Consider the following 14,571-nt stretch of genomic DNA (forward strand, 5'->3'; position numbering starts at 1 on the left):
AAATCAGGCCTGATGGTTTCCAGATGTACCTTTTTTGAAACCTCCAAAATCACCTTCAACCTTTCACTCTTCCGCTCTCTTTCTTCTGCTCTCCCTTCCTCAATTCGTCTGGAAGTGCAAATTTCTCCATCGCCTCCCTTTCAAATTCCTCCATCTCATCGTCATCGTCTTCATCGCTCTCCTCTCCCTCGCTGTCGCTCTCTTCTCCTTCCGCCAGGTCTTCTAAGATGTCCCCCACGTCGTCCACGAACTCACTGAACGGAATCTGATCATGAGCGAACACTCCATCCGTGAAGAACTCCTTCACCAGCTTGTGGAGCTCTTCTTCCCTGGAGGTCTGGTCCTGGGGATCGGGGAGCTTGTTCATGTAGGATTGGAGAAGTGTTTGGAAGTCCCGCAGGCCGACAGGAGCGAGTCCCTCGACTCGAGCGCAGTCTGCCACGCCGCTGCACGTGTCCCGCTGGCCGTTGAAGTGCTGGATCCGCTCTCTCTGCTTGCTCCAGTAGTTCTCATGCTCGGAGTGGTGATGGGAGGTTGTCTCGTCTGGTTTCTCCTTTTCACTAGGACTCTTTTTCCCCTCATTTTGGTGGTAGAATGCTTTGTTTTTTTTCTCCTCTTTTACTCCCTCTTTTTTCCAGACTTCATCTTTTGACTCTCTTTCTTTCTCCCTCCAATGCTTTTCCTTATCTTTTCCGCCATCCTCTTTGGGAAACTCTCTCTCTCCTTTCCGCTTTTTCTCTGTTTTATCATTGTGTTTTCCCTCACTCTTTTCCTTTCTCCACTCCTTTTGACCTTTCTTTTTCTCTTTCCATTCTTCATGGTCATTCCCACCACTCTGTTTGTCATTTTTCCGCTCTTTGTCCTCCTTCCGTTCCCCTTTCCATTCCTTTTCCTCTTTCCCTTTCTTTTTCCCAGTATCCTTCCAGTCTTTTTTGTCTCCCCTCCTCTCATCCTGTCCTACATGTTTGTCTTTTTTCCCCTTTTTATCTTCCTTCCATTCTTTTTTCTCCTCCCACTCTTTAAATTTTCTCTTGTCTTCACTTTCTTTCCCTATTTTACCATCACCTCGTTTTTTGTCCTTCATCCACTCTGTTCTCTTCCCGGCTTTACCTTCTTCCTGGTGGCTTTTATCTTTTTTCCAGTCTTTCTGTTCCTTAGTTTGTTCTCTCTTGCTCCTTTCTTTGTCATCTTCATTTTTTCCACTTTTCTTCTTTTTCCTTTCTTTGTCTCCTTTGCTTTGTTCTTTCTCCTCACTCTTTTTGTCCCAAGTCTTCCTGTACTTCATGTCTTGTCTGTCTATGGGCAGTGCATCTCTTTTGTCTCCAGCAGGGGGAGCTCGAGAGGCTGCAACGGGATGCACGGGTTTTGCGCTTTCTGAAAGAGAGTTAATATTAATATGTTGGATTAAATATTTCTCGAGCATTGCATTTTTAAGAAGTGCATCAAGTTAAAGAGATTCATATGCTACTGGATAGCAAATGCACAGAGCACATGCGTTTCAGTGATGGATCGTTGCTGATGTGCGTTTACCGCACCTGTGCTCTGTGTGAGCTGTGAAACTTTTGCTCTCAGATGCTCCAGTTCACTCTGCAGTGATGGCAGGGCCTCCAGCTCTTTCTTTGCTCTCACATTTTCTTCTTTCATTCTCTCGTTCTCTCGCTCCAGCTCCTTCTGAAGAGCAGGTCGCCTGTGTAGTTCTGCTTTTATCCTCTGGTACTCCTTCTCCAGCTCTTCTCTCCTCACACGCTCTTTCTCTCCATCCTCTACCTGAAGCTGCGCTGCTTTCAGTTCACCTTGATGCTGCTGAGTTTACAAATAGGGCAAATGATGAATAGTGAACAACTGAAACACTTTAATGGGGTCAAACATTGGAAATCTAAAGTTTCCCTGTTCCTTTGAATTATAAAAGAGAATGATGTAATACAGAAATAGCCTTATTGCATGCAACAGTCATTCAAAAGTAAATTGCAACAGCGTTTATACCCAGAGACCTTGAGGAACAGAATAAGAGATGATTTTACATATACTGTAGTATACATATTAGTGCACTTAAAGTAGCCTTTCAATTTTCCTGATAATTTACTCAACCCCATGTCATCCAAGATATCCATGTCATTCTTTCTTCAGTCGAAAAGAAATTAAGGTTTTTGATGAAAACATTCCTGCATTTTTCTCTATATAATGCACTTTCTTGGGCACCAAACGGTTCAAGGTCCAAAAGACACTTTCAGTAAACGATTCCAGACAATGAATAAGGGTCTTATCAAGCGAAACGATCAATCATTTAAAAAATAAATAACAAAGTTTAAGTTTTATAAGCTCAAATGCTCGCCTTGCTCTGTTCTGTGATGCGCGTTCTTTTTTCGAGTCATTTGGTTCATTCAACGAAATGAACGAATTGACTCGGAAAAAGATTTGTTCATTTTGATGAACGAGTTTGAACAGGAGAGTCACAGAACAGAGCAAGGCGAGCATTTAAGCTTATAAAGCTTAAACGTTTTTTTTTTTTTTTAAAGACTGATTGTTTCGCTTGATAAGACCCTTATTCATCGTCTGGAATCGTTTAAAGCCATTTGAACAGTTCGCAGTTTGCACTGAAACTGTCTTTTGGACCTTGAACCGTTTGGTGCCCAGTAAAGTCCATTATATTGAGAAACATTCTGTAATGTTTTCTTCAAAAACCTTAAACTTGTGTGCAAATATAATATAAATGCCAGTAAACTGAAGTATTTACTAGAGTGACCCAAAAAATACTGTGGACTGAGTAATTTCTTTTTGACTGAAGAAAGAATGACATGGATATCTTGGATGACATTGGATGACAAATGATCTGTTTGAAGTTAAGTGAACTACTCCTTTAATACAGTTTATTTACATGTAAGGGTCAAAGAAAAGGAAAAAAACAACATTCATGTAAGACAAACTTAGAACTGTTGTTGGTTCAAAAAACTTTATTTAGTGCAGATCTGCACATGTCTGTACCTGAAGTTGTGCCTGTAGTATCAATATTTGCTTATCTTCCTTTGCCAGTTTGCTTAAAATATCTGGAGGCTGAAGATCAACAGGCGTGTCTCTGGAGACTTCAGGGTTCAACCACTCCTATCACACACAAATACATCTACAATTCAAAAGGCAATATAATACAGACTAAGATATAAATTGTAGGTCTGAAAAATCACACATAAAACAGAAGAGCAAATGATCAGACCTGATTTGTTGGATTCTTCAGGTCTTTAACATCCATGTCTGCTTCTGGGAGGAGAATAACATGACCAAAGCTCACTTGAAAATGCATCATCGTAACAAAAAAAGCAACATGTCAATGTGAATAAAATGAGGAAGGAAACATGAAACCGTAACACTCAAACAATAGGGATAGAAGGATAACACAGAAAGCATGCGGTTGCAGCACTGCATGCAATGTTCAGAATTGAATTTAATCTTACAATTTTCGATTAGTTTTCTAAATGTATGCATTCATTTCTCTAATCTGATATGGCATGTCAATCTTTCAAAAGTTGTTCAGACTTGTTGTGCATCCACTGGCGTCGCAGGATATTAAAATGCTGCACAAACAATTTCAAACCCAACTGTCAGGCGTTACGGTAAAAAAAAAAAAAGAGACACTTAAAATGGAAACATTCTTTTGTGCCAAAAAAAAAAAAATCTCTCAATTTTACATTAAGTATTATTCAAAATAAGAATTAAGTACACAAAAATAATTTATATTTTAAATTATTATGTTAAATAATATCATTACAATAAGTAATGCACTTATTATTAGATGTAATGAAGCATTCAAATGTTTTATTAAATGTCTGAAATCAAAAAATTTAGTCAGTTATTAGTTTTGTGGGGTGTTGAAAATATTTCAAGCTATAAAACATTTTGAGTCACATACAAATAATATATATGACATAATGATGTAATATATATGATACAATGAGCGTGTATCAGTGGTTCTCAACCAGGGTGCAGGAGTACACTATGGTGCTTCAAGATATCTCAAAATGATGGAAAATAAGACAAAACAATCATTAAAATAAGCTAAAAACACAATAAGAAATTAAGCATCTTTTTGTCTTGACAGGTACAGTACAGTACGAGGCAGCCTAAGTTAAAATATCTGATTTCTAAACATTAAAAAGTCATGTACAGATTGTACATGACTTTTTAATGTCTAGAAATCAGATTCTGGGCATTTTAATGCACAACAGGAATATATACTGTAGCTTTCTAGATTTGCTAAGCTCTAAAATATTTTATCAGGTTTAAATTTGCCTATAATAATAATACAAATAAATAAATAAATAAATAAATAAATAAATTCCTTATCCTTAATCTGATGGGGGAGGCTTAGAGTCAAAAAGGTTGAGAACCAGTGGTTTATATATATAGCACATCTTCATTATAGCACAAAAGCAGCAACAGCAAATTACTTTGATCTAAATGATCTCTTAGCTCAACACTCATACGTTTCCATGTTTTATGGGGACTTCCCATAGACATAATGGTTTTTATACAGTACAAACTGTATATTCAACCCTCTCACACTAACCATATCCCTAAGCCTACCCATTACAGAAACCTTCTGCATTTTAGTATGATTTATAAGCAGCTTTCCTCATGGGCACCAAAAAATTCCCCATAAGCTCAAAATTTACTGGTATAGTATTACTATCCTGGTTGGTCCCAATAATACAGGGAATACCAGGCGTGCACGCACACGTACGCACACATGCACACTCTCTCTTCCTACCATCATCCAGGTCCATGAGAACACCTGTGGAACAACACACCTCAGCCTCAGACACAGGAACATATTCAAATTCACTATCTGATGTAGGCCACTGCATAGGTACATTATGGTCACATGAGCCCTTATGAAAACCATATTCAGGAGGAGAATTTGACTAGAACCATCATTATGAATGTGTGGTATTTAGTGACTGACAACTAATCTCTATCTTTACTAGATGATCCAATATATGAAAAAAAAAGAAAAAAAGAAAAGTCACACAAATTGTTAAGTTGATGATATATAATTTGCAATGATACATTTAATTAAACATTTTAGAGCTGAATATGGTAATTAAATAAGTTTCTAAAGGCCGATTCACACCGCACAAACGGTAACAACCAAGTCGGCCATTAGATTTAGTATTTTCTGAAAAATAACTCTCAAGTTCACACAGCCCCAACAGGCATAACATACGTCGACTGATCATGTTCAGTGGGGTGGGAACAAACCCTGACCAATGCCAACAGATGCCGACAGGGGAAACACAATGATCCAACAAAACCCCCAAAACGTGTATGTTGCCATTTGTCCATGTGGTGAGAATTAGACTTAATAAGTATTATTAAAAATAATATACATTCATTTTTAATTGATTATCTGAACATGCTATGTACTGCATTTATAATGAATCCAGATAATCCAAAATCTTTAGACCAAAAAAAAAAAAAGCTTCATGCTCACCCGAGAAAAAAATGGTTCCTAGTCCTAGAAGAATGACAGATGCAAGGATGCACTTATTCAAGGAAAAGACGGTTTCCTCTTCTCTTTGAGGGAGCTGAAAGTCTTCCTCCTCTCCTTCTTCATCATCCTCTGCCTCGGTCTTGTCCAAAGAGCCCAGGTGGGAGATTTTTCTCTTTCGTAAACCATCCCCATCCTTCCTGTTTGTTTCCAACACTCCTTTAGACTCTACACAAAAACAGGGCATACAATTAAATTCAGTACATTTTAAAAACATAATTTTTTTCTAAACATACACAAAAAAAATCAATCTTTATACAGCTGGTTAGTACAGCAGCCATGTCTGTTTTTTCGGGGGGCCTTTATGGATGTGCCATTTGTGCATGTAAAATAGCTAACGTTATTTAAACAAGTAGGACATGAACATCCTTTTTTTTTGGCCTTGGAACATATGATTAACTATTCACTGTCCTCTGATTGTAGGGTTAGGGATGTCTAGTGAATCGAGGCTCTACTCGTGTACTGAGGCGAAGGCTCTATTTCTGGAACTCCCCACAGTCACTTCATCAGTCTGGTCTGCAGCTTCAGGCACTGCACATTAGCAAGACGATTAAAACTCGCCATACTGAAGCATTTCCAAACCAGATTATCATACATTTACAATACCTTTTTTACATTTCCACCAGCACATCTGTTTAATAAGTATAAAATTAGTTAATGTTAATTTAAACATCTACTAAAATCAAAAGAAGTTTTTGTTCACATTAGTTAATACACTGTGAACAACTGTATTTTTATTAACTAACATTAACAAAAATGAATAAATTAAATACTGTAAAAAACGATTTGCTCGTTGTTAGTTCAATACATCAACTAATGATAACAAATGAGACCTTATTGTAAAGTGTTACAATAAGGTGTGAAACTGTAAAAAAAAAATCTGCTTTGACATCACAGGAATAAAGTACAATTTAAAATGTTTTACAATAGAAAATATTCATTTTCAATTGTAATAATATTTCACAATATTACTATTTTTTCTGTATTTTGAAACAAATAAATGCAGCCTTGGGAAGTTTTTTTTTTTTTTTAAACTCAAAATCAACCTTTTGAAAGGTAGTGATAATGCATGTTGTGTTACACAAGCTGCTTAAAGCATCACAGCCAATGCCTTTTTTGTAGCCTTATCCTTCCTTTCAATGACTTAAAACTAAAGACAAACACTGATGCACCATCTGAGACCATTTAAAAAGATTTGGCCAATCAATACAGAATGAAGTCTGTAGTGTTTTCGGGATGCAGGAACAAGCAAACATTCACTATAAGCAAACATAACCCAGAGGGAAAAAGCTTAGACAATGATGCATCCGAAATGTAATCAGAGCTGACACGCTGTGTGTATATATATATAAAGAAAAAAATTAAACAAATCAAGCTGTCAAGCTGCCACCAGTCATCATGCAAGTCCATCATCATTCCATATCAGACCTGCCAACTGTAGTTAAGCTCTGTTTTTTGACCACCACCAACACTTTCAAATGTACACATACACAAAAGAGAGACATCAAATATAAATACACTGAGGAAAAAGTATGTGGCACAACTACTTTATGTTGTACATAACTCACCTTCAGTGGTTTTCCTCAGAGACTCTCTCTCTTGACAAACTGAAGCAGGAAGTGGACTTGATCCAGAGGTCAGATCTATGTGAGTGTGCGAGTCAGAGAATGAATCTACATCAGTAACAGGAGAAACTGGGCTCGCCGAGTGGCCTGTAAGGGCCTCTCGTTCCTCATGGTCAGGGGTCCAGGAGCTGACATCCTCAACATTGGCACTGACAGAGCTGGTGTCTTCATTGACATGTGCTGCATTCAGCTGGGCCCGACCATCATTCGTGTCTGGAGATGTTACCTAGCAAACATTTGGTAGAACAACAAAATTCTGTTACTATTTGACATTAAAGAAATAGGAAAAGCGCATGAGGAAATAACCTAAATTTATTTTTTGGGCGACCTAAAAGTCATATAGTAAAATTTATTATGGCCATCAGGATTTGAGATCATCTCAAATTTATTCATCTCAAGCATTTATTCAAGGAAGGACACCTGAGTTTCCTGAGCTTGCTCTGACCCATGGGTGAGAGCTGGGTCAGACTGCAACTGTGACGATGTCTCAGTCTCTGGCTGGTGAGCAGATGCTTCAGAGGAGTGCTTCTCCAGGTCATGGTTGGCCTCCGATGAGGGCTCAGGTGTTTTAGAAAGCTGCCCCTCGACCTTATGACCTTCAGCTACCGGACCGACATTCTCAGCTCCAGACTCCTGCACATGAAAAGTGTCTCTGTCAAACAAACCTAATCTCTAAAGGATAGTTTAAAATGAAAATTCTGTCATCATTTACTGGTTTCAAATCTATATGAATTTCTTCTGCAACCAAACAGTTGACTATTGACTTCCATAGTATTATTTTCCTATTATAAAAGTCAAAAAGAGGCCCAACAACTGTCTGGTTGCCAACATTCTAAAAATATCTTCCTTTGTGTTCAGCAGAAGACAGAATCATAATATCTTAAAACCACTTGCGCACAGTGTTATTTATTTCAATTGTGTGCTTACTGCTTACATTATACTAAATGTTTCCGAGAATTTGTAAATTCAGAGAAATTCACAATTTGAAATAGTGTCCGTCCCTTGTAACTTGTCGCCTGTTAATGACGTAATATCCACGTTATCCCTGGGGCCTGTACCATGACGGTAGTTGAACAAACTCAGGGTTGCAGGATTAGTTTCGAGTTGACAAAACCAAACCAATCCAACCAGGCTTTGTTGGTACCATGATGCAGATCACCAACTTTCTCTGTCAACTCAGGCTTTGATCCTGAGTTTAGGAGTTTAGGTGTGACATTAGCAGTGAACAGCCAATCACATGCTGAGAAACTCATTCAAAACTCATTGAAATGAATTTCTCACGAGAGAAGTAGCAGACTTTTTTGATAAGCAGACTTTGGGACAAAAGGAGAAATAAAACGAGGATCAATATCGGCACAGCGTTTCGAGATGCCGAGAGCTCCACGTCCGTGACTAACTTAGACTTGACAGAGGTTCATGAGTCTCGACTTGACGGGACACGACTTTAAGTTCACTGCTTGTATGATTTGCATTTTATTTTTGAATAAACCGATAGATTTAACGTAACGTCACTGACCCATGTATCAAGACATGCAACATCACGATAATTTTCACGATCACGATAGAGACTTCTGCCCCTGCTTCTAACACTGAAACGCACCTTTAACCCTGGGGTAAGTAGAGTCCCGCTGTTGCCACTGGCACTGTTGCTGTTTTCAGACATCGCCCCCTAGCGGCTCCGTCCAGCAACTGCAAAACACACAGTAAGCGTTCTTAAACACTTCAGGAAGTCATCAGCTGTATTTCAGTGACAAATCAACAGACAATATAATAAAATGTAAGGGTTAACTTTAATATTAGTCCAAAACTATACCATACTTAAAGGATATGTAAAGGACTTTGAACATGTATTATACTGCTGTTTTGCACACGTTTATATAATAGAGATGGTGGTGAGCAAGTTCAATGAGGACGGTGATTCCACTACAGGCCTCTATGAGTGAAAAAAGTAGAGATGGAAACAATGAAAAGCTGGAGGTGCAGTGAAAGAGTTTCACTTCATTAGTATTATCCTTGCGTTTTCCCATTGGTTGCACCACCGGTTCCCTTGCTGGCAAATATCTTGGCACAGAACTGTGTAACTAAGGATGTCAAGAGAAACAGCACTAAAGGCATTAATGCAAGAAGAGAATGGTGGAGTTATACTCCTGCTGACAGCACCGACAAAAACAAAGCAATGGACCTACTGTCACTATATCAGAATACCAGTGAGAAAACCAAGGCTGATGCGTTCTACTTTTCCAAGTGGGCCAAAGTCTAACAATCATTTACAGCAACTTTTTCAAACATTTTCCATTTGAGCTAAATCTTATGAATATTCAGTAATCGGATTTTTCAGATCTGGCAAAGACTGAGCAAGAATGGGACCCTGTTAAAGACAAAATGGTGAATCTTCAAAGCAAATTTAAAAAATGAATGAGTCCAACCACAGTCGAACCATTTTGTGACACACTTCACTCTTTAATAAGGATCTTTTTCCTTTCGCAGTAATTTGGGTCTGCTAATAATGTGACTCCCATGAGAGTTTTTTTTTTCAATGTAGCCATGAGCCATGAGAGTTGTTGAGGATATAGAAGAATGTCTGAAATAGATGGTAACAGCTAAAAATAACACAGAAAGAAGCACAAAGTGCACCAGTATTACATTTTAAGTTCACAAAGCTTAACTTTCACAGGCTTCTTAAAATATTAATGTAACACAATTAAAGAAATTATACTCTGCAATTGTGAATAACAATTACTGATTACCATTTTACAGGACTAACAATAACTATACAATGGCATTTTGTGGAAATATGAGTACCATGGTAAATGTTTGAACTATTAGATAATCCCCGAGTTTAACCATATTAGCCCAGATATGAAAGGAAAAACGTCGTTCATCTGTTCGCCTCTCATTCTTATCTCTCACATCACGTCGTCCAAATGCCCATACAAGGACACATCTTGACGATATGAAAACATCCGCATAACTATTATAACTTTCGTACTTCAAGAATAATATACTGCACGCCATCGTATGTTCTCTGTGTGTTTGTTTGTTACAAGCTACACTTCGGTGTACATTTTAAGCAGAGGCAGCTGTCAAAATGGGAGTGTTCAGTATAAAACCCTCAAGCAAATGTCCGAGGCGCACTGTAGCCTACATACAAGCACATGCCGGAAATACAGAAACAAAAACAAGCCGACGGGTTTCACAAATGTGAGTTTGGTTAAAATGAAAAAAAATATCAAACAGAAGCATACCTGGTAACTCTGAGGCACCTTTCCTTTCTTTAATAAACGTTTAATTTCCCCCACTTTCTCCTGTCTTGTGCAAAGTTTCAAACTCCAGTGTGCAGTTTTGTCTTGGACACGGCTTTGTCTGTAAAGTTTTCTGCCAATCAGCGCTTGCCGTTCAGCTATATCCCGCCCACATGCTGCATTCTCCACCAATGACAGCATACTTTCTCCTCCGTCCTTCAAAGCACACCTTTTTTTTCGTGACTGACAAACACAGGTGACATGGTGAAAGTGAAGATGCTAAAACAAACGGGAAAGGGATGCGAACAACCCTCCATCCGTATGTATTAGACTTGCTGTATACGTACGGTTAAGTAAAATCATAGAGGTGTCTTTTGATGTTGACAATTTCATAGATTCAAAACGAATTTGACAATTTCATAGATTCAAAGGCTATTTGGAGCAAAATAGTGGTTTGAGTCATGATCTAATGAATAATATTTTCCTAATAAGAAAAACAGATGAACAACATATGTCTCTAAAAAAATAATTTCATCTTTGTGATGCTTTCATTTTAATAGTTTATTTTGATGTAGCTAGTTACTATTGTTTGCTTATTTGGATTCATGTTGTTTGTCTCGAAAAGCTACTGATTTAAAACAAAAATGAAAAAATATACAATAACATTTAAAAAAAAAAAACAACAACAACAACAACACAAATCTATAGCCCTGGACATTTGAAAGAGATCTGAGCAACCTAATATCACTGTGCATGTGTTTATTTCACTTTTTGACTTTAGTAAGCAATCAACCTCTACCCCAACATCTGCTTGCTACAGCTAGCTACATCATTAGCAACTGAACAAATATGATGCCAGCCACATCAACCACTCAAAACACCCAGGCATTGTACCTGTGACAGGTTTTGCATTATAGTTTTAACTCATTCCAATGAACTCAAAATCTAGGAAACCAGGTTACTTACTTTAAGTTATCAACCTCTACCCCAACATCTGCTTGCTACAGCTAGCTACATCATTAGCAACTGAACAAATATGATGCCAGCCACATCAACCACTCAAAACACCCAGGCATTGTACCTGTGACAGGTTTTGCATTATAGTTTTAACTCATTCCAATGAACTCAAAATCTAGGAAACCAGGTTACTTACTTTAAGTTATCAACCTCTACCCCAACATCTGCTTGCTACAGCTAGCTACATCATTAGCAACTGAACAAATATGATGCCAGCCACATCAACCACTCAAAACACCCAGGCATTGTACCTGTGACAGGTTTTGCATTATAGTTTTAACTCATTCCAATGAACTCAAAATCTAGGAAACCAGGTTACTTACTTTAAGTTAAACCAACAATATTATTTTATAGTGTGACACTGTAAGTGATTCTACATTGACCTTGAGTGTAATACGTCAGTTTATTTTATTTATTCTGATAAAGCATATGCTACTTCTTTACAGTATATGCTATGCTACTTATGCTAAGTCAAGTCACCTTTATTTATAGTGATTTTTACCATACAGATTGTATCAAAGCAGCTTTACAGTCATAACATGAAAATAATACAAAAGTTTGTTTCTAGAAGAAAATTGCGTCAATGTCCACCTTAAGTAAGGCAGATCAATAATATTGTTGAATATATATATATTTATACATATATATATATATATATAGGCTACTGTATAAAAAACTGACACATTTTCTAAACATTTATGTAATAAGTTTAGTATGTGTTTTCATGAGATTTATGGCATACTGTATTTGTTCAACTTGTATTTGCATATGTTTTTTTTTTGTATATGTCATTACACATTAACAGTTTGTACTTTGTACCATTTTAAACCATTAAAAAAACACCCTTTTCTGTTTATACACAATCAGTTTTTCTCTATATTATTTTTATTTATTGCACAATTTAACAATACTGCTTTAGATCGCATTAATACAAAAGCCTCTGATGCTTGTTATGTGTGTTTATGCATGTGTAAAGAGATCTGGATTCAGGCCAACGCATCAACACAGCTGTGATGAATCATCCATTGACTCAAAAACTCTAAAAAAGAAAAAGACATAATAAATAACACTACATATCTGCTTTAGATATGAACTGGCAATTAATATGCTGGTTTAGTGCAATGGTAAGTATTCAGAACATTCAGTAGACTGCACACAATTAAACCAGGTCAAGGCTAAATGTTTGTGAGCCCACGCTTTGTTTCAATAAATGTTTGAATCGACGACATAAATGAGCATTACAAATTGCTTAATCTGTTAAAAACAGACTTGAAACCTGACATTAAAATTACTTCCTTTTTTGTAGTCATATTGGTATTAAAACAAAATTTAAAACTATAAAACCGTTTAGTTGACATAACGAATTATATATTTTATGAAAAACTTGAATGACAATTAGAAATGTTGCAACGTGACAACAGAAATATTACATTTGAAATATGCCAACTAAAATGACTAAAGCTCTAAAAGAAATTAAAGATAAAAAAATATATACAAAAACTCAACCCTAAAACCGTATTCTGGACAAATGTGAGCAAAATAGTTTTTAAAAAAAATACTTCCCTTGATCCAAGCGTTACAAGACTTGGCTACTTTTCCTAAGTTTGCCTCCTGAACACACACAATTTTTTTGACTCAATTCTACAATGTTAAGTGGGTGAAAAAAAAAACAAAAACAAAACTCCTTAATCTTGTATTTGGGTCAAAAATGGGCACCCATAGAATGGGAAATGGGAAAAACTTTAGAGCATTCTAAAATAAGCCAAAATAAGACACCAGGTGACAGCAAAGTCACTTCATCTTTAAGTTTTAGCTATAAGAACTTATTGGAATGATATTTTAATGTAGTTAAAAAAATACAAAATAAAACTACATAGTAATGAATTTGCATAGAAATAATTTACATAGAAAATATCATACTTTTTGAATCACACCTGAGTCCTCTGTGCCCACATTTGTCCACAATTACAGGAAAGGGCTAAGTGAATACGGTTTGAGGGCTCCTTGAAATGACTGAAAATATAAAACTGGTAGCCAATTTTAAAATATGTATAAAATATAAATAGTAGTAGCCTATATAAATACTGAAATAACATTGAATGTATGCTATTCAATCATTTTCTTAAAAAATAAATTGTTTTACCATTCATTCTCAGTCCAGGATCTCTTTGATGCACCAGCAGCAGAGCAGGAAGTAGAGGCAGTCTTTAAGAGACTGGATAGTTCCGTACGCCATATTTCCTCCCAGCATGCCTTTGTCACGGCCCATCCTCGTGGCTGCATCTCCCAGGTCTCGGCCCAGAGAGGAGGGCATGGCCTGGGGCAGAGGGCGCTCTGGGTGCATCTCTCTCCAACGCTCCACGGCCGACAGGAGAGCGCGAGCAATACTTGCAGGGAGGGATTGGAGGTGAGCGGGCCAGGTCCTTGTACGCCGCTGCGCGTTGTGGGTCTCCACTTTTTCCTTCAACCGTAACCTCTCTTCTGAAGAAACCCTGAAGTGAACTGCCTTCCCACTCTATGCTATGACAGAGATACACCCCAGTGCCCCCAGTAAAATGGGTTTTATTCAGCTGTGGAAAATGCCAGCTAACTGTTCGCCTGCCATTACACAATGGCCTCACAACAACATCTCTCATCTACCTATTGTTCATCTCTAATTCCTCTACTGTTCACTGAAAGGTCCTGAATGACTGTCAAAATATTTCTCCTTAGGGCACACACAAATACAGATAGTCTGAGTTATTTATTCAGCAATAATGTCACAAATTATGATTGATGTAGGCAATTAATTGTAAACTATTGGTAGCACTTTACAATAAGATCTTATTTGTTAACATGTAAACGCATTAGCTAACATAAACTAACAATGAGCAATATATGTTTCAAAGTATTTATTAATCTTTGTTAAAGTTAGTAAAAATCTATTTGTTCATTTCTGGTTCTTGTTTGTTGCATTAGAAAAACCTTTATTATTAAGAGTGTAGTAAATGTATTGGTTACCATTAACGTAAAATGTTGTAGAAGTATTGTTCATGTTAACTCGCATAGTTTACCAATTTTAACAAATGAAAACTTAATGTAAAGTGTTAAAAAAAATAATGTCACGGCCATTCCAGAAATAAGAATCTGAGATCTGACACATTTAGGG

At 37.0% G+C, this 14,571-nt stretch overlaps 2 protein-coding genes across 4 annotated transcripts; both read right to left on the reverse strand.

Moving 5' to 3' along the window:
• On the reverse strand, positions 1-10,549 carry pbxip1b (pre-B-cell leukemia homeobox interacting protein 1b). 3 transcript variants are annotated; one of them, XM_039679652.2, is made up of 10 exons: positions 10,410-10,549; positions 8,765-8,853; positions 7,585-7,797; positions 7,108-7,390; positions 5,483-5,707; positions 4,760-4,783; positions 3,209-3,252; positions 2,983-3,099; positions 1,536-1,800; positions 1-1,374 (listed from the first exon to the last, which is right to left on the reverse strand). In XM_039679652.2, exons 2-10 carry the CDS (start codon positions 8,825-8,827, stop codon positions 56-58), a joined length of 2,553 nt encoding a protein of 850 aa, XP_039535586.2. In that variant the 5' UTR covers positions 8,828-8,853; positions 10,410-10,549; the 3' UTR covers positions 1-55. The 3 variants fall into 3 exon arrangements, with proteins under 3 accessions (XP_039535586.2, XP_039535584.2, XP_039535587.2); XM_039679650.2 differs by having other exon boundaries at positions 1,536-1,803; XM_039679653.2 differs by lacking the exon at positions 4,760-4,783 and having other exon boundaries at positions 1,536-1,803.
• A 1,539-nt stretch (positions 10,550-12,088) lies between these two features.
• Positions 12,089-14,557, reverse strand: lenep (lens epithelial protein). Its single transcript, XM_039679474.2, has 2 exons — positions 13,567-14,557; positions 12,089-12,462 (listed from the first exon to the last, which is right to left on the reverse strand). Exon 1 carries the CDS (start codon positions 13,765-13,767, stop codon positions 13,576-13,578), a length of 192 nt encoding a protein of 63 aa, XP_039535408.1. The 5' UTR covers positions 13,768-14,557; the 3' UTR covers positions 12,089-12,462; positions 13,567-13,575.
• Positions 14,558-14,571: the final 14 nt, after the last annotated feature.

Source organism: Pimephales promelas, chromosome 12 (assembly GCF_988280905.1).
Source record: "Pimephales promelas chromosome 12, fPimPro1.hap1.1, whole genome shotgun sequence".
Lineage (NCBI taxonomy): Eukaryota > Metazoa > Chordata > Actinopteri > Cypriniformes > Leuciscidae > Pimephales > Pimephales promelas.

Bases quoted from the DNA above. Each gene is read 5' to 3' on its own strand.
- pbxip1b (XM_039679650.2), bottom strand. From the start codon at position 8,827: ATGTCTGAAAACAGCAACAGTGCCAGTGGCAACAGCGGGACTCTACTT. The intron at 3,253-4,759 runs GTAGGAAGAGAG...TTCTCCTCCCAG, and splicing joins TCTCATGGACCTGGATGATG to AAGCAGACATGGATGTTAAA. The intron at 1,375-1,535 runs GTGCGGTAAACG...ACTCTCTTTCAG, and splicing joins ACAGCTCACACAGAGCACAG to AAAGCGCAAAACCCGTGCAT.
- lenep (XM_039679474.2), bottom strand. From the start codon at position 13,767: ATGCACCCAGAGCGCCCTCTGCCCCAGGCCATGCCCTCCTCTCTGGGC.